Here is a 27,463-nt window from a genome sequence, read left to right as displayed (position 1 = left end):
ATCACTTCCACCTCCCTCCTCCTCCTCTTCATCCTCCTCTCTTCCCTCCCCTTTCGACCCTTACATTTCCCCACGCCTTCCTCCTCCTGCTTCTTCTCCTCCTCCTCCTCCTCTAACGTCTTTGAGGACAGCAGGGATGGAGGACAGGGTGTGGACTGTGTGCCTTCTTGTCATTTTGACATGTGGATGGACGGACGCTCAGAACCAGACTGACCTCACTAACTTAAGGTAAGGTGTGATTTATTTTTTTTATATTAAGCTGTCTTCTTTTGTGGGTCTGCTTTGTTTTTTGCATGTGCATATGTGGCATTTTCCACCCCACATTTCTGTGTGTGTCTGTGTGCGTGTCCTCTCCTGGTTGCAGTATTATGATTAAAGCAGAAATAGAAGGTTGCACTGTTAGGAAGATGTGGTTGGCATCCCATAAACACGCAGACAGGCAGGCGGACATGAAATAACAGCATGCTGCCATCGATGTAGTGATTAAAGTGGGCAAAGGTGCAAGAGTGGCTCGTGTTTTTGTGGAAAAACGGATCATATATGAACTGCTGCTTGCACAGACTTCCACACACACACACACACACACAGGGTGTAAATTGAACATGAGACAAACAAATGCCTGTGGGCTGCTTTAAGCTCCAGAGGGGTCAGAAAGGGAGGGGACTCCAAATGTGGCCCTTTACAGTACCGCAATAGACACAGCAACATAATGATAAAGATGATTCATTGTGCCACACAGAGGCAAAATCCAGCTCGATCCAGATGCCAAATGAACCTAATTAAAAGTTGAAGCTGACGCTGCTTTGAAGTGTGTTTTTGTGTAAAAGGGTGTCACCAAACTCCCATGTGTGAGCAGCGGTTGTACGCCAAATTAAAGCACTGACAGCTTTCTTGTGGAGAGCGCTCCACAGCAGCACATACTGTACATCGACAGCTTTGACCAGGTTTCTATGAAAGAGCGAGAACCTCCCCGGCCTCGGAGAACAGAGGCAGACTGTGCCGCTGTGGTTTGCAGCGTGTATGTAAACTTGTGTGTGTGTGTGCGCAGGGTGTTTGCTTCAATACTCTCAGTATGGCTGCATAGGCAAACTACATTCTACAGGGTTTCTTTTTCCCCTTTCTCTTTCAGGCCAGTTTTTCCCTGTGGAGGCCACTTGGTCGTTGACTCCGGAATCGTGGCCAGTGAAGGTTTCCCTAGTCCGTATAAACCCAACAGTAAATGCATCTGGTACATCACAGTGAGTCCTACCAATCATTTGTGGTGCTTAAAATTTAAAGTCCTGTCATATAGATTTAGAGTCAAAATGCACTCATTGGCCCCAAAACTGCAGTTCATCAGGCAGCCACTTGAGGGTGGCTCCAAAAGTGAGTCAATCCCCATAGAAGCCCATATCAAAAATGTTACAAAATGAACATATTTACAGTCGGTTAGAAATAATATAAATAATAATTTGGCCTCTGAGAATTCGGCCATCTTTATGTATTGTCTGTTGTCATAAAGGGTTAAATAATTAGCTCTAGATGCCACATAGTGTTGCCTTTTTAAACCAGAAAAGAACATGAAAAAAAACATTTATATCATTTACATCCATGTAAACACAGCTAAGGTAACCTAATCATGAATAATGAGATTTTCCAAAAACATCAGGTTCTCAAGAATGGACAATGAGATGTAAACAAACCCGCAGGCTTTGGCTAATAAGCACAGACCAAAGTTAAAGTCTCCATTTTGGAGAAATTGTCGAGTCCAGCAGAGGAACCTTCGTTTATTGCCATTTAAAATGCCCCCAGAGCTTCAAAATTAGGCAAACAAAGCAAAGTTTAGTTTTGTCAGTTCTATCTTTGGGGTTTTGAAGTGACTTTGTTTCAATTTTACCGAACAGAATATCATTTTCCTTAAAACTTCCCCACATACAGGTCACCCTTTGAACAAGGAAAACATCTCGTCTAGAGGAAGTATATAAAAAAAACCCACCCCAAACAACAATAACATCAAAAAACCAAACAACCACAAACCAAACTGCCATCAAACCTACTCCTGCTTTGAAACAGGCTTTTATCTCTTCAGCCTGAATTGGAACGTACCATCTCCTCAGGTAACCACAGGGGGAGGAGGGCTGTTACAAAGTGTTCAAGGAACACACAAAATGAGTACAAAACATTTTATCTACATCTTTTTTACTTTATGCCAGCAAAAGTAACTTTATGTTTGGCCACACATGAATTTAACCTAACTCTATGTGACTGACTGCAGAGCGGGTTTACCTTCTCCTCCACAGAGTGGCAGCGCCCGGTCGCAGCCGCTCAGTTGATGATGCTCACCTGTTTTCACTCCCACTGATGAGGCAGACCAGAAAGATGACATAACTAAAACATCATTTATTTACAATGGAAGATAAAATATTAAAAAAAATACATAAACAGAAACACTGGACTGATATTATTGGTTTTATACGCATAATATGTCATTTGTCAGTGTAGAACAGCAGGTAAATAGTAAAAGTTAGAGATTACTTTTTAATGACAAAAATCAGCTGTTATACAAAAATGAGATTTTTTTTTATGGCTCAATATATACATATATAATATGTTTGTGTATCATTTTATTGACACAAAGCATGATTTTTACCCCCAGGTCCCAGAGAGTCATGTGGTCATGCTCTCTTTCCGCCTCTTCGACATGGAGGCGGACCCCACCTGTCGCTTTGACTACCTCGACGTCTACAACGGTCACTCCCGTCTGGTGCAGAAGCTGGGTCGTTTCTGTGGGACATTCAGGCCGGGCGCTCTCATCTCCACCTCCAACACCATGATGCTGGAGATGATCTCGGACGATGCCACCGGAGGAAGAGGCTTCTTGGCCTCCTTCCATGCAGGGAAGCCGCATGTAGAAGGTGCGGACATGTAATCCTGTAGACACGAAGCTAAACAAGCTGGTGTAGGAGGATGTCAAGAATTCACTCAAATGCTGTTTTGGTTTTGTTTTTCTTCCGACAGAGAACCAGTTCTGTGGAGGGAGGATGACTAAAGCACAGGGTTCGGTCAAGACGCCCAATTGGCCAAACTCTAATTACCCAGCAGGCATCAGCTGCTCCTGGCACATCTCTGTAGAGCCGAGCAACGTAAACTTCATCGTTTTCTACCTTAAATAAGCAGACGAAAACTAAAGTAATTCACAAAATTAGCACTAATGAGCTAATTAACACAGGTGAAGGTGGTAGAAGTTGAGGATGAACATGCCTGAGTAAGCATGCTCTCAGGGGACAACTGGACTTCCCTTTACAGAGAAAAATTATCCAGCTAGGCTAATTAGCATCAATTTTCCAAGTGCCATGTTCACAGACATCCATCAGGTGTGGCAAAAAAAACCTTAAAAAATGTTTTGCATGGAAACAAACGTGTCAAAAATGTTACATAAAGTGTGTTGGGAATGAAGGAGGAATGAAACTAGTGGTGAAGGGGCCCATCACAAGGAAATGTTCACTAATGCAGGGTGTATGTGTGTGTGTGTGTGTGTGTGTGTGTGTGTGGTGACGGCGGCCTTATGACAAGTTCAAATGAAAGACTTCATTGAGCACCCGCAGGCGTGTTCATGTGTGCCAAGAGATCAGACTTAAGGAAGCAAGGGCAAGAGAGGGAGTAAATGCCCCTCTGTATTTTAGAACTCCACCAGCAGCGCCTCCACATGGCTGACCCTGCCAGCTTCATTCTCTGTCATGAACCTTCATTTCAGGTGATAGAGGTGAAGTTTGAGAAGCTGGATTTGGAGCCTGATACGTACTGTCGCTACGACTATGTGGCGTTGTTCAATGGTGGAGAGACAGATGACTCAAGGAGGATTGGTAAATTCTGCGGAGATAGACCACCAGGGTGAGACTACTGTTAACTTTTGTTGAACTTCAATAAAGATTCTCTACTCGCTCACATGTCCAATTCCTCCACAGAACCATAGTGACAAACGGGAACGAGCTCCTTGTTCAGTTTGTGTCCGACCTCAGCGTGACCTCAGATGGATTTATGGCGCACTACAACAGTGTGCCCCGTGGCTCCCGTACACCCACTGCCGGAGGCGACTTTATCTTTGGACCACAGCCCACCACCTCGCCACGGTTAACAGTTGTGAGACCCACCAAACCCACCAAACCAACATCCAAACCCACTCCCAAACCAACATCCAAACCCACTCCCAAACCAACATCAAAGCCCACTCCCAAACCAACGACCAAGCCCACTCCCAAACCAACGTCTAAACCAACCCGCAAACCAGCATCCAAACCAACTCCCAAACCGCCTCTCAGACCTAGGCCAGGTCTTGTTTCTAAACCCACTCCGAAACCACCCAGAAAGCCATCTGGAAGGACACCACTAGTAAAGAAACCTCCTCTACTTAAGCCCACTGCCAAACCTGCAGTCAAGCCTACATCTACACCCAAACAAGCAAAGCCCACACCTAAGCTACCTGTGAAAAAGCCCACAACTAAACCTGGCGTGAAACCTACACCCAAACCAAAGATCATTAAACCAATACTTAAACCGAGCATCAAGCCAAAACCCACACGTAAACCTACACTAAAGACCAAGCCCACCATAAAACCAAGCATCAAACCTGTGAAGCCGACCACAAAGACTGGAGTCAAACCAACAGCCAAACCTAAGTTGAAGCCAAAACCATCTCCCAAACCAGGACCAAGAAACACAGTGACTAAGAAGCCCACTGTGATCAAGAAACGTGAGTGGAATTAAATGGGTTGCATGTATTTTGGTAAGGACCTGTATGAGGAAGTTGTTTTCTGTGTGTGTTTTCTGCAGCTTTACTGCTGAACCCGCTATGTACACAACCCTGTAAGAGGACAGGAACTCTCCAAACCAGCTTCTGCCCTCATGACTTTGGTAAGCCACAATGAAGGTCTGAACTTAGTTGTCCTAGCATGAATTTCAACTTAAACACAATAGTGAATTTTACTCCTCTTACATATATTTTGTCTGCTTTTTCAGTGATCACTGGTAGGGTCACAGATCTGAGCCCCGGACCAAGGGGCTCAGCCATAATTGAGCTGTCCCTGATTAAGGCCTACAAGCCAGGACACCTCAACATCACCAAATCAGGACCCATTATGACAGTCGCGCTAACCTCCACCTGCAAGAGATGCCCCGGGCTAAGCAAAGGTACTTTGACCTGGTCTACATCTCATACACATACAGAGCAACTACATCTCTTGAGAGAGAGAGCATAGTTATATGGCTTTTATGAGAACCAGAGAGTTTCAATCACATTGCTAGAGAAAGAATGGGATTGAAGATTGTCCTTTCACGTTTAACCGAAGCTGTTTCTCAAGAACTCCTTCTGTACAAATGAAACAGATTTTCTATTTGACATATTCTGATATTCTTTCCTGATTATTCCAGGCCAGAACTATGTGTTGATGGGAAAAGTGGACGCCCAGGGCATTGGCCAGCTCAGCCCCTCCAGCTTCACTCTCCTCTACAAACCCATTCACGCCAAAGCACTGGCCGCCCTTGCTCGCAAGTCCTGCTGACATCACAGCCAAATCAAATTCAAAGTGTGAAAATATTATCAGCAATATCCATCAAGTTTTTTCTTAACGTCATAGAATAAGGTTGTGAAAATCAGTTATAACATTTTAAATATACACAACATTAAGTATTCCATTTTGTATTTTGTATGTAAATTATATTGTTGATTATGTAATATTTCTGTGTTTAATGCTGCATAATAAACACAGTTTTGGGGTAAATGTAGCATCTCCTATCCATTATTCTACAGAGGAGGTTTTAAAAACCTACAACTAGACTCACATAGCGGTCAACAAGTAAAATAAACAGGAATCAGAGACAGGTGTGGCAATCAGGTAACACTCACACCTCAGAAAACACTGAGAACTCTGCTATACCTACAGGTGAACAGTCCCCAAAGCCTGTATGAAGAATTAGGGGGACATCTAGTGACCTGTTGACATTACTGCATTGTTTATGTGCACAAGAATTATTTGATTTAACACATCGATTTAGTGAGAGTTTCCTGGTAGCAGTAAACTACATACATACTATAAGAACTGATACAGGGCGTCTACACGTTGACATCTGGTTCAACGCGGGCTCTGACTCTTCCACGCAGGAAGAGGTAGAGGAGGGCCACGCAGCTGATTACCAGGGACAAACCGAGCAGGATGTAGACCAGCGTGGTGGTCCAGAAGGCAAACAGGTAGAGCGTCTTGTTGCAGTAGGCACTCACATCTGTAGTGTTCTTGTTGTAGTTGGGCTCATAAATGGAGTAGATCCACCAGTTTCCTGAAATAAACATGTATTGAAGGCTGTGTATTTAATTATAAACTGCCACAGGTGGACATCTAGTACCTCATACATGGCACTACAGTCTGTGATCCAGAGGGAACACCTTAAACATCCAATGTTTACATTGCATTATATGTCCAAAAAAGCCTAAGCTCCTTAAATTTGTATTCTTTTAATGGCCAGGAGGGGGCGACTCTTGCAGTTGTATTATATCCAAGGCCTGAGGGACTCTCATCTGCCTGCGACTCATTGCCGCCAACTTTAATCGCTTCAGCCTTCCCAAGCTAGGACATTTCACACAAGCGGCAGCTCATCAAGGTCTCGACCCCCAGGACCTCTCGTACCAAAGGCAACTGTCATACTCCTACACTACAAGACGCAGAGCTACCCTGCACAGAAGGCGGTAACTTAGACAGCCCTAATAAATATATATCCGCCTCCTGTTCAGGAGGTAACGTCCAATTCCGATCGAGTCTGAAATCACATAATCGCGATTTCCGATCACATGATCGGATCGGGAGATCCCTAGTAATTAGTGAACATTTTGGTGACTGACTGACTTTTTGGAGCCACCCTCTAGTGGCCATATGAGCATCTGTAGGTTTATGCACTTCCACAATAACTCAGCACAGGGAGGTTGGTGCTTTACAGCAGTGGTCCCCAACCACCGGGCCGGGGACCGGTACCGGTCCGTGGGTCATTTGGTACCGGGCCGCACAGAAAGACTGAGCAAAACATATATTATTCATTATCTGAGTCTGAAAGCTGTTTCATTTATAAATCGATCAGATTCATCTGCCTGTGCCTTTAAGCACCTGCCCAGACGCTTGTCTCGGTCACGGGATACGGCACCCCAAAATTAAGCCCACAAGCAGCAAAAATAAACAAAAAACAAACGTCTTTGGAGAGCTTCTTCGGAAAGGGGAAAAGGCCTAACGAGGAGACAGAAGAAGAGGAGCCTACCCCTTCAAAGAAAAAGAAACCCGCATTTAAAAGACTATATCAGGAGTCCTATTTAAAATACGGATTTATTGCAACAGGTGATTCTCACACACCAAGTCCGCTCTGAGTGATATGTGGCGACAGACTCGCAAATGAGGCAACGAAGCCTTCAAAACTGCGAGACCGAGCACCCTGCATTAAAAGACAAGCCATGGAAGAAAACATGAACAAGAACGACTGAAGCAATTAATGACGGCCAAAACAAAATTACGGAGTGGACTGGACATAAGAAACACACTTCGGGTGTCATGTCTCCCATTATCCCTAGATGGGACCGCCTCATTGCTGAGAAAGCTCAAAGGCTCCCACTAATTAAGCATAAGAGTAAGTTGTCTCTTTATGCACTTTTTTTTCTGTGCCGGTCCGTGAAAGTATTGTTTTACATGATACCGGTCCGTGGTGCAAAAAAGGTTGGGGACCGCTGCTTTACAGTAAACAACACATGAACCCACTCAAAGGGCTGAAACTCAACAGAGAACCTCTAATAAAAGCTAATTACAAAATGTCAGACATCATATATAATGAATGTAATGGCCAACATGGAGGACGAGGAGCACTTCTTATTTTAGCAGGATGCCATGTCGTACATTAGCATCACTTGTCCTGATGTCCAAGCTTTGTTGTTTTTTGTAGAGTATCATACTCTGTTTATTTGGACAACTAATTTAACTGTGTGTGTGACACCTTGGTGTTAATATTTAAACACACTGGACCTGTGGTTTGCCTGTGAACCACAACTGTGTTTGCAAAGTTGCTACAATTGGACTCTCACCTGTGATAAACCAACAGAAGAAGAAAGTTGACGTCAGGGAAGTGCAGAATTGGCTTAGAGGGGTGCTGCCATCACTGGGCTCACGGAAAGGTGGCCAGCAAATAAGCACTGCTAGCACCAGTCCAAAAACTCCCGCCACAATCAGGTAGATGGGGATATAGTGCTGCCGTGGACATTCATCCAGGTATGATGCCCCTGGTGGGAGACAAGGCAATGACAATGTGTGACTTTATAAAGTTCACAATGCACATACATTGATTAAAGTGTGACTTACCCATTGCAAATTGAATGATGGGCATGGCACAGATAAGTATCTTGAAATATGCTGCAAAAAAGATAATAAAAAAATATAATAAGTGCAGAATTTCACAGATACACTACTGTAAATGACCCTGAGGTCACTGGACCTCACCTAGGATTGGTCGTGAAGGTGGAGAAGTGATGTGGAGGTTTTGGTTAGATCCATTGTTTGACATGATGACTGGACTTTAACCTGCAGGTGAAGACACATATTTTTATCAGACAGAAATCATTTTTCTCTCTCAAATCCATGTTAATAATTTAATTTCTTTGGGTTTTTCTTTAACATTAATGCTATGAAATACTTCTATCACTAAGATATTTACAACATCTAGCTGCTGTATTTAGTGTCACAAAAGCAACTTGACAAAACCTGCAAGAATCTGATGTGGAGATGCAGACATCCAGAAATGACAGAAGCTGCCACCACTCTGGAGTTAGGCTTCAAACTGACAGATATATTACCATGATCTGCACCCTAACCTGTTGTTTTTAATGCTTAATCCCAACAGTGGGCGCCAGGTTGGAGACACCACCCCTCTTCTACAGCCTCCTAATTCAAGATTCAAAGCGTTTACTGTCATATGTACTGAAGGAAACACCTTCCCATTTACAATGAAAGTCTTTTTTACTAGTCTCAATGAAAGCTGCCTCAGTAAATACAAAAATAAGAAAAAAGAATAAGAACAGAAATTATCTCTATGTACATATTGTGCAAAAAATGGCAAAACAGCCATTTGTGCAAACAGGTGCAACTGCATGAGCTAGTTCAAGTGTTGCCAGCATTAGCATATAAATTGGTCACATGGTCAGGATGATGCCAGTCAAATGGCTCTCAGGGTAACCGGCAAAAAAATGCTAAGCTAATCTTGATGACAGCTAGCTCACTGGTCTGATGTAAACCTGTTATCTCCAAACTCTGGAGCACTTTAATGATCAATCCTCAGCTTCAGTTAAATCTACATCACCTGAATTAAAGCCGGCCTCTCCTTTTATTTTGAAAGTTTGACCAATGTACCAGCTGCTCTGCGCGCCCCCGCTGTCCAATAATACGTCCTGTTTTAAAACTCACTTACCTTAAAGTGTGAGTCCTGGGGCCGTATTCACAAAAGATTCTTAGAATCCACTCTTATCTTAGCCTAAAAAATCTTCGTAAGGACTCCTAGCTTAAAGTGATTTAAGAAAATTCTCAGAGTGATTCTGAGGAAGGAGCAGACTACAACTTTGATCTTAGTGAAGAGGTGTGTTTGACCCCGTTGCTAAGGGTGACACATTGTTTTCTGAGATGTGATTGGTTGACAGAACCATAGACATATATACATACACATGGACAGAACAACATGAGAATACGTTCCTAATATATAAGCAGCTTTGAGGACAGTGACAGAGGCCGTATGCACAAAGATTGTTTCCATTAAGAGTGAAACAGCATTCTTAGAACTAGATAAGGGCATTTCCTGAAGAAAATGCAAGTTTGATTGCTGCAGCTGAAGCATTGCTTTGATGTGAAGGATTGCTCTGAATTGCTGGATTAGCAATCAGAGCAATTCAGAGCTTTGTATGCCTCTGTGTGTCAGCCTGTCACCATGGTAACAGCAGAGAAGACCTCAAAAACCACCCAGAATGTCCTCTGTGAAATGAACATTTTGATAGTTGAATGGCTGAAATCGGTCAATATATGCTGAAGATACGCTGCACCAAAAAATGTACGGAAGAATAAAAAGGAAAAAGAAGAAAAACAGTATGAAGTCACTGACCTTAAAGAACAGCCTGTGAATATACCATCTGAAAGGTCTGAGGCTGGAATAATACCATAAGATTATAAGAAGCACAGGCTGTGTGAAAAGTACTATACAGCCGAAGGATGATCAATATGACAGATACAATGCTTAAAGTCTGATAAAGACTACAAATATGGCTGCTTTGTATGCTTCTTGTGTGTCAGCCTGTCACCACGGTAACAGCCCTGGCTGCCTGCCTGTATCCATGACAACCTGAATGTTTACCAACTCTCTATCAACTCTCTCTGTCCCCCTCCTAATGTATTTTCAATGTAATTGAAACAAACTTCTGGTTTTGTCTAAACCGAAGCCTTCAGACAAAAAATATGGACACCATGAGAATCACAAGAAGTTGCTCTACAACACAGTATTTTTATGTCTATGATGTCAAAGATGTGGAGATGGCGGCGAATTAGAAAATATGGCTGCTCTGCTTCTCTGTTTTTGGTTTTACATAATGTCTTAATGGAAGAATGACCGGCACTCTCCCCGAACAGCTGGCTGTACGGGCAAAACGGTTTGGTGTTCAGTTTAAAGAGTGACACTGTCGGAAAGCTAACGAGTGTTCCTTCAAACTGATGATCCCAGTTAGATGGAAGGTGCAGGCCTGAGTGCAAGTTAGACAGATTTTTTTAGGCATCTCCTCAGCCTCTCTCCACTGAGTGATGACATCATCCACTCTACCTTTGATCATTCCACGCAGTACACACTAATGTTAAACTCAGAGGAGACCTCAAAAACCACTCCAACTTTGAGAGCCTGGCACGCGGAAATGCGGAAAATTCTGAATACAAGTTCGATAGAGCAGCATCTCATGAGCGTTTTAAGACTAAAATAGAGTCTGTAGCTTGAAATTTGTAGGAAGAGGTACATTTGGCAGATTACCCTCATTGAAGGGCTCTCTCATAGACTCCCATGTTAAAAATGACACTGAAATTGCTTAATATTTGAAAAATTATAATTTTTTGAAAAAAACTTGAAGTTGACCCAGAATGTCCTCTGTGAGATGAACGTTTTGCTAGTTGAATGGCTGAAAAAAATCCTGAAAATAATCCATTAGGCTTTAAGGGAATATGTCGTTATGCTTCATGTACACAGCCATCACCTGTGCAAGCAGATCCCTGTGTATGTGCAGCGCTCTACCCTCATCTTACAGTGCAGACGTATCAAGTTACAAGAGAAAGAAAGAAATATAAACTTTTTTATTTCTGTCTTTTTCTCATGAAAAAAGAAAGAAATGTTGCATACATGGGTCTGTGTATAAGTATAATTTTGGTATGGTAAAATGATAAAATAATATTACCCCACACAATGTGATTTTCTATGAGATCAGTCCTAATAAGCAGTCTTAAAGTTGCATACAGCTATTTTTGGGATATGCTCATATGGATCCTCACCTCTCGGTGAAATGATACTGTCCCTACTCGTGTCAACCATGTGACAAAATGAAAATATCCCAGCAAGTGTGTCTGCTTCAAATTCATATAAAGACTCTTTAAGTACATTAACTTTCAAATACACTGCTCAAAAAAATAAAGGGAACACCAAAATAACACCTCCTAGATCTAAATGAATGAAATATTCCAGTTGAAAATCTTCATTCATTACATAGTGGAATACTTTGAGAACAAAACAACATAAAAATGATCAATGTAAATTAGGAAGTTAATCGACTTTAGATTAATTGTCCATAAGAATTTGATCACTGGTGCGAACCAGTGGACAGAGAGCTGTGTGAGGAGCGACAACACATCAGACAGTAATGCATATGTCTCAGGACAGGTAACTGTTCTAAAGGAGGCCTTGTGAATTTACTGTCACCTTTCTCAGATTAAAGGAGATTATACACCCTGCCGATTTTTTTTAACTTGTAAATAGCCCACTAGGTTAATGAAAGATAATATTTTGTTCAGCTTTCTATTCAGGATTTATTTTATGTTCCTTATGTTTAACATGCAACAGCCGAGCCAGTGAACAACTTATTTTCATGTTAAAGGAGCCTAGATATTTTATTTAACTTCTATTCACAATTGATTTTGTTATACTAGCCTACATAAATGTAATTGTCTGTACTGTATCCCCAACGGTGCAGCAAATCACTCATTAAGGAATATGACATGCAATTTTTTACTTAGTAAACAATATTTAGCTTTTAATCTTAGTGAAACTGAGGGAAAAATCGCTGCTTATCAATTAATCATTAATCGATCGATAAGGTCATTCAACTATTGATTAATGGATTAATCGATAATTTGCATCCCTAATTTAAATGAAAATTATTAACCCATGGAGGTCTGGATTTGGAACCTTACTCCTGGATCCTGGATGAGCTGCACTACCTGAGCAACTTGTGTGGGTTGTAGACACAGCCTCATGCTACCTCTAGGGCTGAGAGCACTGACAAAATGCACAAGTGATCAAACATCAGGCAGAAAGGATGAGAGCAGAGAAATGGTCGGTGGTCAGCACCTGCAGAACCACTTCTTTATAGGGCTTGTCTTGATAGCTGCCTCTCATTCCCACCTGTTGTCTGTTCCATTTGCACAACAGCAGCTGAAAATCATCCACAATCAGCGTTGCTTCTTAACTGGACAGCCTGATTTCACAGAAGTGTGATTGACTTGGAGTTACATTGGTGCGGACAAAACCACCTGCAGCTGAATGTCACAAAGACAAAAGAGCTGGTGGTGGACTTCAGGATTCAAGATTCAAGATTCAAGAAGTTTATTGTCAAATGCACAGCACTTTACAGTTACACTGAGCAATGAAATTCTTACTTTGCGAGTTCCCTTCATATGACTTTATACACAACTAAATTAAGATAAAAAAAAATAAACAGTAGACTTAGGTATAAGAATAAATAAAAATACGAATAAACAATAGGAAAAATAAAATAAAATAAGCAAAATGTGCAGTTCTATTCACAGAATGTGCAGTTCTATGTACAGAATGTGCAGTTCTATGTACAGAGGTAGGACGTTTAGAATGTGCAAATATTTTAAGAGATTGTACATGCAAAAACATTTTGCATTGTGGAAATGATGTTACAATATAAATAAATGTTCAGTCAGTGGTTCAGTAGCCTGATGGCCTGTGGATAGAAACTGTTTTTTAGTCTGGTTGTCCTTGCTTTCATGCTCCTGAAGCGTCTGCCTGACGGCAGGAGTGTGAACAGTGAGTGCTGTGGGTGAGTGCGGTCTTTGATGATATTGTGGGCCCTCTTTGTGACCCGGGCATTATAGATATCCTGTAGAGGTGGGAAGGCTGCTCCACAGATGAACTGAGCCGTTTTAATGACACGCTGGAGAGCCTTCCTGTCCTGAACGGTGCAGTTCCCATACCAGACTGTGATGGAGTTTGTCAGGACGCTCTCCACTGTACATCTCTAGAAGTTGCTGAGGAGTTTGGAGGGTAATCCAAATTTCCTCAGCTTCCTGAGAAAGAAGAGTCTCTGTTGAGCCTTCTTGATGATCTGCTGTGTGTTGTGAGCCCAGGTGAGATCCTCACTGATGTGGGTGCCGAGGAGTTTGAAGGTTTTCACCCTCTCTACCTGGGCCTTGTTGATGGGTCAACAAGGTCAATAATCATCTCCTTAGTCTTCTCAGAGTTTAAGGAGAGATTATTTTCCTGGCACCAGGACACCAGCTGAGCCACCTCTTGCCTGTAGGCTGCCTCATCTCCTCCAGTGATCAGCCTGATGACTGTTGTGTCGTCAGCAAACTTGATGATGGACGTGTTACTCTGGGAGGGGACGCAGTCGTAGGTGAAGAGGGTGTACAGCAGTGGACTTAGCACGCAGCCTTGGGGGGTTCCTATGCTCACAGTCTTTGTGGCTGATATTCTGGCACCAACTCTGACAGTCTGGGGTCTGTCTGTGAGGAAGTCCTAGACCCAGCGGCAGAGGGGGGATGTCAGTCCAAGAGTGAAGAGCTTTTCAGCCAGTGTGCTGGGAATGACAGTGTTAAATGCTGAGCTGTAATCTATAAACAGCATTCTAACATAGGTGTCTTTGTGTTCGAGGGAAGCACCAGACACTCCCAAACCAGACACTTCCAGACCCGGTCAGCATCAAAGGTACCAACGTGGACATTGTGGACAGCTACAAATACCTGGGTGTCCACATTGACCACAAACTGGACTGGTCCACAAACGCAGAGGCAATATACAAGAAGGACAGACAGTCGCCTGTCTGTCCTAAGGAGACTCAAATCCTTTAACGTCTGCCAGACCATGCTGCAGATGTTTTACCACTCGGTGGTCTCCAGTGTCATCTTCTACGCTGTAGTGTGCTGGGGCAGCAGGATGAAGGCGGCCGACACCAACAGACTCAACAAGCTCATTAGGAAGGCTGGCTCGGTACTGGGAGTGGAGCTAGAGTCTGTGGTGGAGGTGACGGAGAGGAGGATACTGAGGAAACTCCTTAGTATTCGTAACAACACGTCTCACCCCCTGCATGACACACTGCTGTCCTACAGGAGCACATTCAGTGGTAGACTGAGACTACCGAGGAGCAGCACAGAACGCCACAGGAGGTCCTTTCTGCCAGTGGCAATTAGACTGTATAACTCCTCCCCTTTCTGTAGGGAGAAAAGCTAGATAATCATGTCAGGCATCACTGTCATTCCCTCCAGTGGTCTATATTTATGTTTACTTACACCTTATATCTCCATATTTGTATCCATGTATCATATATTGTGCTCATACTGCATACTCTAAATTGGGTTATAGTGACACTTATACTCTTATACTCTGTAATTAACTGCATTTAATGTAACTTACCTCTGGCACAAGAATTTCCTTCGGGATTAATAAAGTTTTATCTAATTTTATCTTAAATTGTGTTCTTTAAGTGTATAACAGCCTCAAGCCTCCCTGATAGACAATTGCTGCCAAACAAAGACAGATAAAAGTTGAATGAGGCTTTGCTGCTTCATCTAAGACCGAGGCCAGAACTACGTGTTGATGGGAAAAGTGGACGCCCAGAGCAACAGCCAGCTTCAGCCACTCCAGCTTCACTCTCCTCTACAAACCCATTCACGCCAAAGCAAAGTCAAAGCACTGGCCGCCCTCGCTCACAAGTCCTGGGAGACTGTATAAGGAATTAGAGGGACATCTAGTGACCTGTTGACGTTACTGCATTGTTTATGTGCACGAGAATAACACATCAATTCAGTGACGGTCTCCTGCTCTGCATGATTATAAGCAATATGGTGACATTTTACAACACTGAACTACTGTGGCAACTCCTCTGTTGACTAATTAAAAAGTCTCCAGAGCACCACACAGTCACAGCTGGGAACCATATTTTCATTCAGTCCACCATTCACCATCCTGATGTTGTAAATATTCAGCAGTGCCCTCCATTCGAATGTATGCACCCCACTCTGTATTTACATTCTTCTACAGTTCTGTAGCATTTTATTTTAAATTTTGGTTCAACAATGGAGTAAAAACATTTTAAGTCTTTTAGTAGCAGAAAAATACATGCATACTATAAGAACTGATACAGCCATGCTAACATGGTTACCATAGCAACTGAAATCTACCAAGCTAATGCTAACTATAGGTTGCTACACTAACCAAATGAAAATACAGTTAGCTTCTGAGAACAATTCAAAAATAACAATCACAAGTCACAAGCCAATTCATGTAAACAAACAAGACAAAATACAGTGTTTAAACTCATCCGACATCAGGAATGAATCTGCTGGGGGCTGCCCAAAAGTGCAACTCATGCTAAAACAGATGTGTTTTAGGGCCTTATTAAAAGCATCAGCAGCACGTTTTAGGGCGTCTACATGTTGTCATCAGGGTCAGCGTGGCCACACAGGCAGATGCAGCCGATTACCAGGGACAAACCGAGCAGGAAGTAGGTCAGCGTGGTGGTCCAGAAGGCAAACAGGTAGAGCGTCATGTTGCAGTAGGTACTTATATCTGTTGTGTTTTTGTTGTAGTTGGGCTCATAAATGGAGTAGATCCACCAGCTTCCTGAAATAAACATGTATTGAAGGCTGTGTATTTAATTATAAACTGCCACAGGTGGACATCTAGTACCTCATACATGGCACTACAGTCTGTGATCCAGAGGGAACACTAATGTTTACATATATTATTTGTCTGAAGTGGTTTTAAATAAAAAAGAGCCACCCTCTAGTGGCCATATGAGCATCTGTAGGTTTATGCACTTCCACAGCAACTCAGCACAGGGAGGTTGGTGCTTTACAGTAAACAACACATGAACCCACTCAAAGGGCTGAAACTCAACAGAGAACCTCTAATAAAAGCTAATTACAAAATGTCAAACAAGAGGCTATCATGTATAATGAATGTAATGGCCAACATGGAGGACGAGGAGCACTTCTTATTTTATCAGGATGCCATGTCGTACATTAGCATCACTTGTCCTGATGTCCAAGCTTTGTTGTTTTTTGTAGAGTATCATACTCTGTTTATTTGGACAACTTATTTAACTGTGTGTGTGACACCTAGGTGTTAATATTTAAACACACTGGACCTGTGGTTTGCCTGTGAACCACAACTGTGTTTGCAAAGTTGCTACAATTGGCCTCTCACCTGCGATAAACCAACAGGAGCAGAAGCCTGACGTCAGGTAAGTACAGACTCGTCTCAGCGTGGTGTTGCCATCAATGGGCTCATGGTCAGGTGAATCGCAGATAAACACTGCTAGCACCAGTCCAAAAACTCCCATCAACATCAGGTAGATGGGGATATAGCGCTGCCCTGGACATTCATCCAGGTATACTGCCCCTGGTGGGTAACAAGGCATTGACAATGTGTGACTTTATAAAGTTCACAATGCACATACATTGATTAAAGTGGGACTTACCCATTGCTAATTGAAAAATGGTCATGATACTGATAACTATCCTGAAAGATGCTGCAAAAAAGATAATAAAAAAAGATAATAAGTGCAGAATTACACAGATACACCACTGTAAATGACCCCGAGGTCACTGGACCTCACCTACGATTGATGGTATGCGTTGAAGAGTGCTGTGGATGCGTTGGATAAATGCATTGTTTGACATGATGACTCAGCTGGACTTTAACCTGCAGATGAAGACACATATTTTTATCACACAGACCAAGATAAAATCAAACTCTTTTCATGATGGATCAACCACAGAGACTTTGTCAAATATTTCTCTCTCTCTCTCAAATGTCCATGTTTGCTGCCTTTTCATGTTAATTTCATGTTAATTTCTTTGGGTTTTTCTTTCGCATTAATGCTATGAAATACTTCTATCACTAAGATATTTACAACATCTAGCTGCTATATTTAGTGTCACAAAAGCAACTTGACAAAACCAAGAATCTGATGTGGAGATGCAGACATCCAGAAATGACAGAAGCTGCCACCACTCTGGAGTTAGGCTTCAAACTGACAGATATATTACCATGATCTGCACCCTAACCTGTTGTTTTTAATGCTTAATGCTTAACAAGTTGGTGCCAGGTTGGAGACACCACCCCTCTTCTACAGCCTCAAAGAAAATCTCTATGTACATTATTGTGCAAATGTGAGTGTGCAAAACAGCTATTTGTGCAAACAGGTTCAACTGCATGAGCTAGTTGAACTTTAAGTGTTGCCAGCATCGGTCACGTGGTCAGGATGACGTCAACCAATCGCCTACGTGTCTCTGGGTAACCGGCAAAAAACATGCTAAGCTAATCTTGATGACAGCTAGCTTACTCATCCGATAAAAACCTGTTATCTCCCAACTCTGGATTTATTAGTTTTGAACACTAAACCTTCCAAAGCTAGCTATTAGCGTGACTCCACAACAATTTTCACTGTTGTCCTTTCTCTTAATGTGTAGAGTTTTTCGTGTTGATGAAGATTCTCAGTCATCCAGGTCATCATACGTAGAGAAGATTGAAGCAAGGCGTCTGGACTTGTAGAGTTTTCTTGAAGACGTTTCGCTGCTCATCCAAGCAGCTTCATCAGTTCTAACTGTTTGGTGGGGAAACATGGTTTATATGTGGTTACAGACCTCAGTGGGTGGGACTGGGTAAAACTTAAAAAACACAATAGCACTAAATGTTTCCATAATTACTGGCTGCCTGTGCCAAGTGTGTCCAACGACTGATTAACGGTCTAACGGAGGTTGACAGCCCTTTGTTCTTGCTGTGAGTATGTGCAAACTTCCTGGGAATGGATGGGATCACTGCATTGTATGTGGTAGAAAGATAATGTCTGAGGCCACCACCTCTGTTAAGGGAAGGTTTTTCCAGCTTAACATAGATGGCTTCCTTGACTCCTCTTTCAAACCACCTTTCCTCCCTGTCTAAAATGTGAACATTGTTGTCCTCAAAGGAGTGTCCTTTGTCTCTGAGGTGGAGGTGAACAGCTGAGTCTTGTCCTGAGGAGGTGGCTCTCCTGTGCTGAGCCATTCTTCTGTGGAGTGGTTGTTTAGTTTCTCCAATGTACAGATCAGAGCATTCCTCACTGCACTGGACTGCATATATCACATTGCTGTGTTTCTACCTGGGAATCTTGTCCTTCGGGTGAACCAGTTTCTGTCTCAGTGTTGTCATTGGTTTGAAATGGACCGGGATGTCATGGTTGTTGAAGATCCTGCAGAGTTTCTCTGATACTCCTGACACATATGGAATGGAGATGTTCTTTCTCCGTCTGGTGTTGTCCTTCTTCTTGTTGTTGGGGGGTCTTGTTTTTGTGGCTTTGGTAAGTGCCCACTTTGGGTAGCCACATGTTTGCAGGGCCTTCCTGATGTGGTGTTGCTCCTTCTTCTTCCCCTCTGAGCTGGTTGGTACAGTTTGTGCTCTGTGCTGCAGGGTCCTGATGACTCCCAGTTTGTGTTCCAGTGGGTGGTGTGAATCAAACAACAGGTACTGGTCCGTGTGTGTGGGTTTCCTGTACACTTCCACATTGAGGCTCCTGTCCTCCTCAATATGTACTGTGCAGTCCAAGAAGGCCAGATTGTAGAGTTTTTCGTTTATCCCTCTCCAGGTGTTGGCAGAGCAGGAATGTCACCACAGTAACAACACTTTAATGATCAATCCTCAGCTTCAGTTAAATCTACATCGCCTGAATTAAAGCCGGCCTCTCCTTTTATTTTGAAAGTTTGACCAATGTACCAGCTGCTCTGCGCGTCCCCGCTGTCCGATAATACGTCCTGTTTTAAAACTCACTTACCTTAAAGTGTGAGTCCTGGGGCCGTATTCACAGAGATTCTTAGAATCCACTCTTATCTTAGCCTAAAGAAATCTTCGTAAGGACTCCTAGCTTAAAGTGATTTAAGAAAATTCTCCGAGTGACTCTGAGGAGGGAGCAGACTAAAAGTTTGATCTTAGTGAAGAGGTGTGTTTGACCCCGTTGCTAAGGGTGACACGTTTTATGACAGAACCATACATATATATACGTACACATGGACAGAACAACATGAGAACACGTTCCTAATGTATCAGCAGCGTTGCTTGGCAACCTGATCTCACAGAAATACGTGACATACACACGGATTGTTAACACTGAATTACGTGGCACCGACACGAAAAGTAGTGAAATTACGTGCAGGCACCACGGAAAACTGTCTCCATACAAAGTCAATGCGGGGCATTTCCGTAGGGTTTTTAATACATGTGGACATGAGCGCCAACAGAAATGAATGAGGGGCGGATTATTACACGAACTATCTGCTGCTTTGAGGCCGCTTCCTCAGCCGGGCTACATGGAAAACATGATTCTTTACGATCGTTAGCTAAAGAGTGCACGTTCTCTGTTTTTAAATGACGATCTAAATGGAAAGACTGCATAAGATAAAAGTTGTTTTTTTCTACGACAACGCATGCATTTTACTAAGCGATTTCACCTAAATAAACGTTTATTTTTCTTCTTGGTTTCCTCCTTTAATGTATACTTCATCTCCAAAATCTTATACATATTTATCCGTGTCAATCTTTTGCCTGGTGCACGTTTGTTCATATTGTTTTCTAAGTAGTTGTGTATTCATATTTGAATGGCACTTCATATTGGTAGTAATCACGACGGTAAACATATTAATATTATGATGTATAGTATTTAGATAATATTAGAATACAATAGTATTTATATCTGCAAAGTTTTGAAGAAGACTACTGGTATAAACCATATGGTTTCCACGGCAACGGACGTCACGTGTCGCCTCATCAAGCTGTCATTCATTTATAGTCTTCAACATTCAACGTTCAACATTATAGGAACGTGTTCTCATGTTGTTCTGTCCATGTGTACGTATATATGTCTATGATTCTGTCAATCACATCTCATAAAACGTGTCACCCTTAGCAACGGGGTCAAAAACACCTCTTCACTAAGATTAGTGAGAGTAAGAGTCACTCGGAGAATTTTCTTAAATCACTTTAAGCTAGGAGTCCTTACGAAGATTTCTTTAGGCTAAGATAAGCGTGGATTCTACGAATCTTTTGTGAATACGGCCCCAGGACTCACACTTTAAGGTAAGTGAGTTTTAAAACAGGACGTATTATTGGACAGCGGGGACGCGCGGAGCAGCTGGTACATTGGTCAAACTTTCAAAATAAAAGGAGAGGCCGGCTTTAATTCAGGTGATGTAGATTTAACTGAAGCTGAGGATTGATCATTAAAGTGTTGTTACTGTGGTGACATTCCTGCTCTGCCAACACCTGGAGAGGGATAAACGAAAAACTCTACACATTAAGAGAAAGGACAACAGTACGGAAGCGCTGAACTGCCACAGTAGAAAAAAAAATTATCACTATCTCGTTATAACGTCAAATGCTATCACATTATAACGACATATTATCTCGTTATAACGACATATTATCTCGTTATAACGTCAAAGCGTATCTCGTTATAACGTGATAAGACGCTATCTCGTTATAACGCGATATTATCTCGTTATAACGAGATACATTTTATTGCTGTAATAAAAAATGAACTGTTTATAAGTAGCCTAACCTAACCGGTTTGCTGCTCACATCGGAAAATGACACATTTACAAGATTTAATTAAGTTCTATTTCATGCTTGGATTAAGCCATGGGGAGATTCTGTCCTTACTGCGCACAGTGGACGATACTGTGATCAGTATGCGGACACTCAGAAGGTTTTTAAAATGCATGGGACTGTTCAGAAGAAAGAATGAGACCGACCCTCTGGAGGTAGCTTCATTTCTCATCGATCAGCTGGAAGGACACAGAAGGCTCGATGGGTACAAACTGCATCACCTTCACCTTCCTTCTCGTTATAACGAGATAATATCACGTTATAACGAGATAAGGTTTTACGATATAACGAGATAATATGTCGTTATAACGTGATAGCATTTGACGTTATAACGAGATAGTGATTACATTTTTTTTTTCTACTGTGGCAGTTCAGCGCTTCCGTACAACAGTGAAAATTGTTGTGGAGTCACGCTAATAGCTAGCTTTGGAACGTTTAGTGTTCAAAACTAATAAATCCAGAGTTGGGAGATAACAGGTTTTTATCGGATGAGTGAGCTAGCTGTCATCAAGATTAGCTTAGCATGTTTTGCCAGTTACCCCGAGAGCCGTTTGACTGGCGTCATCCTGACCGAGGGACCAATTTATATTATGCTAATGCTGGCAACACTTAAAAGGTGAACTAGCTCATGCAGTTGCACCTGTTTGCACAAATGATTTTGCCATTCTTTGCACAATAATGTAACATTTTTTAATTGTATAGATAATTTCTGTTCTTTTTCTTTTTTCTTATTTTTGTATTTACTGAGACTAGTAAAGAAAGACTTTCTTTGTAACTGGGAAGGTGTTTCCTTCAGTACATATGACAGTAAACGCTTTCAATCTTGAATTAGGAGGCTGTAGAAGAGGGGTGGTGTCTCCAACATGGCGCCTACTTGTTAAGCATTAAGCATTAAAAACAACAGGTTAGGGTGCAGATCATGGTAATATATCTGTCAGTTTGAAGCCTAACTCCAGAGTGGTGGCAGCTTCTGTCATTTCTGGATGTCTGCATCTCCACATCAGATTCTTGCAGGTTTTGTCAAGTTGCTTTTGTGACACTAAATACAGCAGCTAGATGTTGTAAATATCTTAGTGATAGAAGTATTTCATAGCATTAATATGAAAGAAAAACCCAAAGAAATTAACATGAAATTAACATGGAAAAGCAGCAAACATGGACATTTGAGAGAGAGAAATATTCTCTGTGGTTGATCCATCATCAAAAGAGTTTGATTTTATCTTGGTCTGTGTGATAAAAATATGTGTCTTCATCTGCAGGTTAAAGTCCAGCTGAGTCATCATGTCAAACAATGCATTTATCCAACGCATCCACAGCACTCTTCAACTCTCAACATCAAGCCTAGGTGAGGTCCAGTGACCTCGGGGTCATTTACAGTGGTGTATCTGTGTAATTCTGCACTTATTATTATCTTTTTTTATTATCTTTTTTGCAGCATCTTTCAGGATAGTTATCAGTATCATGACCATTTTTCAATTACTAATTGGTAAGTCCCACTTTAATCAATGTATGTGCATTGTGAACTTTATAAAGTCACACATTGTCATTGCCTTGTCACCCACCAGGGGCAGTATACCTGGATGAATGCCCACGGCAGCGCTATATCCCCATCTACCTGATGTTTGTGGGAGTTTTTGAACTGGTGCTAGCAGTGATTATCTGCGATTCACCTGACCATGAACCCATTGATGGCAACACCACGCTGCGACAAGTCTGCAGTTACCTGACGTCAGCCGCCTTCATCTGTTGGTTTATCACAGGTGAGAGGCCAATTGTAACAACCACAGTTGTGGTTCACAGGCAAACCACAGGTCCAGTGTGTTTAAATATTAACACCTAGGTGTCACACACACAGTTAAATTAGTTGTCCAAAAAAAAGAGTATGATACTCTACAAAAAACAACAAAGCTTGGACATCAGGACAAGTGATGCTAATGTACGACATGGCATCCTGATAAAATAAGAAGTGCTCCTCGTCCTCCATGTTGGCCATTACATTCATTATACATGATAGCCTCTTGTTTGACATTTTGTAATTAGCTTTTATTAGAGGTTCTCTGTTGAGTTTCAGCCCTTTGAGTGGGTTCATGTGTTGTTTACAGTAAAGCACCAACCTCCCTGTGCTGAGTTGTTGTGGAAGTGCACTAACCTACAGATGCTCATATGGCCACTAGAGGGTGGCTCTTTTTTATTTAAAACCACTTCAGACAAATAACATATGTAAACATTAGTGTTCCCTCTGGATCACAGACTGTAGTGCCATGTATGAGGTACTAGATGTCCACCTGTGGCAGTTTATAATTAAATACACAGCCTTCAATACATGTTTATTTCAGGAAGCTGGTGGATCTACTCCATTTATGAGCCCAACTACAACAAAAACACAACAGATATAAGTACCTACTGCAACAAGATGCTCTACCTGTATGCCTTTTGGACCACCACGCTGGTCTACATCCTGCTCGGTTTGTCCCTGGTAATCGGCTGCCTCTGCCTGCGTGGCCGCCCTGACCCCGATGACAACGTGTAGACGCCCTAAAACGTGCTGCTGATGCTGTTAATAAGGCTTTAAAACACATCTGTTTTAGCATGAGTTGCACTTTTGGGCAGCCCCCAGCAGATTCATTCCTAATGTCGGATGAGTTTAAACAATGTATTTTATCTCAGCTGTGCATTTTCTACCTCTGTGGAAACTTTCCAAAAGATGGATGCAATGTTTACATGTTGAGCCATGAATTGGCTCGGCCCCCCTGTTACGTCCCGACCTCTCTGAGTTGAGGAAGGACCTAAACATAAGGATAAAGATAAAAATAAAGCAATGGAAGGCTAAACTCAAATGTCTATTTCTTTACTGCTGCCGTTGGTTCAAACTACAAATGATACCTGCAGGTTTTCAACAAACCTAAATAAAAGAGAACAATAATTAGGAAAAAAATAAAATACAAGCAGGAACCCTGCTGGGGATTAACAAAACAATGTTGTACAAATAGAAATCAAAAGTCACTACTACTACTACAGTAGAATCAGATAAATAACTCAAAATCAAATCTACTCAAACGGAGCGAAACTCTCACACACACGGGAGGAACAGCACACAAAAACTAACAACGACAGAAAAAACTAATTTAAACACACAGTCGTTGAAAGTTTGTTAACACAGAGAAAACTCTCTAACTCAAGGCACACGGACGCTACAATACGAATTGTAACGCGGGGAGAACGGAAGCCACACAGAGTTGTACTTTCTCACAGTCTCCCAATGAATTGCAGTCGGCGCAGGTCTTTCACGCCATCCCGTCCAGGAGAGAAGAATCCTCATTGGTGCGGGCTTTTCAACGAGCCACTCCTGAAGAAGTTCTGGAGTTGTGGCAATCTGCATACCAAGTCCGTCCTATTCATAGAATAAACTCCCACACACACACAGAGACTCAGGGCGAATGTCACTCTCTCTCCCATACGGACCTTGGGGACCGTAACACCCCCCTACACAGTGAAGTAATGATCTGTTTTTAATCTAATGACCTCATCAGCTCTAATAAGAGTGCTGCAATCTGCTTCACTAAACATACTGAAATACAATACTGAGTAAAGTAATCCATTTAACAATAAGATGACATTTTGTAACTTGAGATGTTGCATCTTGTCATCTAAAGAATTAAATTAATTTAAAAGAAAATGCCAACTTGTGATTGTTATTTTTGAATTGTTCAAGAATTTCCCCTCAGGGATAAATCAAATAATTCTGATTCTGATTCTGATTTTATTAACCCTTATGCACTGTTCGGGACATTGTTGTCCTCTGAGAGCAATTTTTCTGTTTAATTTGGCCATAACTTTGACTATATGTGAGCAAATTGACCTTAATTTTACATACATTTTGTTAAAATGGGGGGAAATTATTTTTTTACTACTTTTGAACTGAAGTTAATTAAAAGGTCTATGCCAAAAAAATATGAAAAAAATATTTATCTGATTTATAAAAAGAAAAATATAAGAATTTACAAGAGAAAGACAAAAATAATATAAACTTTTTTATTTCTGTCTTTTTCTCGTAAAATGTTCTTGTACTTTTCTTTTTTGAAATTTTTTACACACAAAAACTGGAAAAAAGAAAGAAATGTTGCATACATGGGTCTGTGTATAAGTATAATTTTGGTGTGGTAAAATGATAAAATAATATTACCCCACACAATGTGATTTTCTATGAGATCAGTCCTAATAAGCAGTCTTAAAGTTGCGTACAGCTGTTTTTGGGATATGCTCATATGGATCCTCACCTCTCGGTGAAATGATACTGTCCCTACTTGTATCAACCATGTGACAAAATGAAAATATCCCAGCAAGTGTGTCTGCTTCAAATTCATATAAAGACTCTTTAAGTACATTAACTGTCAAATACACTGCTCAAAAAAAATACAGGGTACACCAAAATAACACCTCCTAGATCTAAATGAATGAAATATTCCAGTTGAAAATCTTCATTCATTACATAGTGGAATACGTTGAGAACAAACCAACATAAAAATGATCAATGTAAATGAAATATATTAACCCATGGGGGTCTGGATTTGGAACCTTACTTAAAATAAAAGTGGAAAATCACATTACAGGCTGATCCAGCTTGAGTGGAAGTTCCTCAAGACAAGTCAGACTGAGGCTCAGTAGAGTGTGTGGCCTCCACGTGGCTGTATGACCTCCTTACAACGCCTGGACATGTTCCTGATGAGGCGGCAGATGCTCTCCTGAGGGATCTCCTCCCAGACCTGGATTAAAGCATCAGTCAACTCCTGGACAGTCTGTGGTGCAGCGTGGCTTTGGTGGATGGAGACATGATGTCCCAGACGTGCTGGATTGGATTCAGGTCTGGGGAATGGGCAGGCCAGTCCATAGCATCAATGCCTTCATCATGCAGGAACTGCTGACACACTTTAGCCACACGAGGCCTACCATTGTCATGCATCAGAAGGAACCCAGGGCCCACTGCACCAATATATGGTCTCACAATGGGTCTGAGGTCTCATCCTGGTACCTAATGGCAGTCAGGGTACCGCACATGGAGGGCTGCACCCTCATGGAGCCTGTTTGTGTTTGTTTTGAGCAGAATCATGCATATCAGTGGCCTGCTGGAGGTCATGTTGGCGCTGCTCCTCCTTGCACAAAGGAGGAGGTAGCGGTCCTGCTGCTGGGTTGTTGCTTCTCTACGGCCCCCTCCATGTCTCCTGGTGTACTGGTCTGTCTCCTGGTATCTCCTCCATGTTCTGGACACTGTGCTGGCAGACACAGCAAACCTTCTTGCCACAGCTCTCATTGATGTTCTATGCTGGATGAGCTGCACTACCTGAGCAGCTTGTGTGGGTTGTAAACACTGCCTCATGCTCCCTCTAGGGGTGAGAGCACTGACAAAATGCAAAAGTGATCAAGCATCAGGCAGAAAGGATGAGAGCTGAGAAATGGTCTGTGGTCAGCACCTGCAGAACCTCTCCTTTATAGGGCTTGTCTTGATAACTGCCTCTCATTTCCACCTGTTGTCTGTTCCATTTGCACAAGAGCAGCTGAAAATCATCCACAATCAGTGTTGCTTACTAACTGGACAGGCTGATTTCACAGAAGTGTGATTGACTTGGAGTTACATTGTGTTCTTTAAGTGTATAACAGCCTCAAGCCTCCCCGATAGACAAATGCTGCCAAATGAAGACAGATAAAAGTTAAATGAGGCTTCACTGCTTCATCTAAGACCGAGGCCAGAACTACGTGTTGATGGGAAAAGTGGACGCCCAGGGCAACGGCCAGCTCAGCCCCTCCAGCTTCACTCTCCTCTACAAACCCATTCACGCCAAAGCACTGGCCGCCCTCGCTCGCAAGTCCTGCTGACATCACGGCCTAATCCACCAATGAGATTAAGAGTGTCAAAGTGTGAAAATATTATCAGCAATATCCATCAAGTTTTTTCTTAACATCATAGAATAAGGTTGTGAAAATCAGTTATAACATTTTAAATATACACAACATTAAGTATTCCATTTTGTATTTTGTATGTAAATTATATTGTTGATTATGTAATATTTCTGTGTTTAATGTGGCATAATAAACACAGTTTTGGGGTAAATGTAGCATCTCCTATCCATTATTCTACAGATGAGGCTTTAAAAACTCGACTCACATAGCGGTCAACAAGTAAAATAAACAGGAATCAGAGGTTGCACTTGTCAGTTTGTCTGGTGGAAGGTGAAGGTCAAGAGGTTGGGAGACTAATGAGGGACGGAGGGACAGGTGTGGCAATCAGGTAACACTC

The 27,463-nt window shown here is 42.0% G+C and overlaps 1 protein-coding gene across 2 annotated transcripts; it reads left to right on the top strand.

The window, feature by feature from the left end:
* The first annotated feature begins 130 nt into the window (after nucleotides 1–130).
* Nucleotides 131–27,055, top strand: pcolceb (procollagen C-endopeptidase enhancer b). Of its 2 annotated transcripts, none has more exons than XM_028429162.1 (9): nucleotides 131–228; nucleotides 1,130–1,238; nucleotides 2,636–2,894; nucleotides 2,998–3,122; nucleotides 3,734–3,870; nucleotides 3,945–4,729; nucleotides 4,810–4,890; nucleotides 4,996–5,166; nucleotides 26,912–27,055. In XM_028429162.1, exons 1-9 carry the CDS (start codon nucleotides 137–139, stop codon nucleotides 27,040–27,042), a joined length of 1,890 nt encoding a protein of 629 aa, XP_028284963.1. In that variant the 5' UTR covers nucleotides 131–136; the 3' UTR covers nucleotides 27,043–27,055. The 2 variants fall into 2 exon arrangements, with proteins under 2 accessions (XP_028284963.1, XP_028284962.1); XM_028429161.1 differs by lacking the exon at nucleotides 26,912–27,055 and adding an exon at nucleotides 5,407–5,574.
* Nucleotides 27,056–27,463: the final 408 nt, after the last annotated feature.

This window comes from Parambassis ranga, chromosome 18 (genome assembly GCF_900634625.1).
Source record: "Parambassis ranga chromosome 18, fParRan2.1, whole genome shotgun sequence".
In the NCBI taxonomy this organism is placed as follows: domain Eukaryota; kingdom Metazoa; phylum Chordata; class Actinopteri; family Ambassidae; genus Parambassis; species Parambassis ranga.
The sequence above is the reverse complement of the archived record's forward strand: the minus strand, read 5'-3'. Positions and strand labels throughout refer to the sequence as shown.

Coding starts and splice junctions, on each gene's coding strand:
- pcolceb (XM_028429162.1), top strand. CDS start 137: ATGGAGGACAGGGTGTGGACTGTGTGCCTTCTTGTCATTTTGACATGT. Junction 1,239..2,635: donor AATGCATCTGGTACATCACA/GTGAGTCCTACC, acceptor TTTTACCCCCAG/GTCCCAGAGAGTCATGTGGT. Junction 4,891..4,995: donor CTTCTGCCCTCATGACTTTG/GTAAGCCACAAT, acceptor CTGCTTTTTCAG/TGATCACTGGTAGGGTCACA.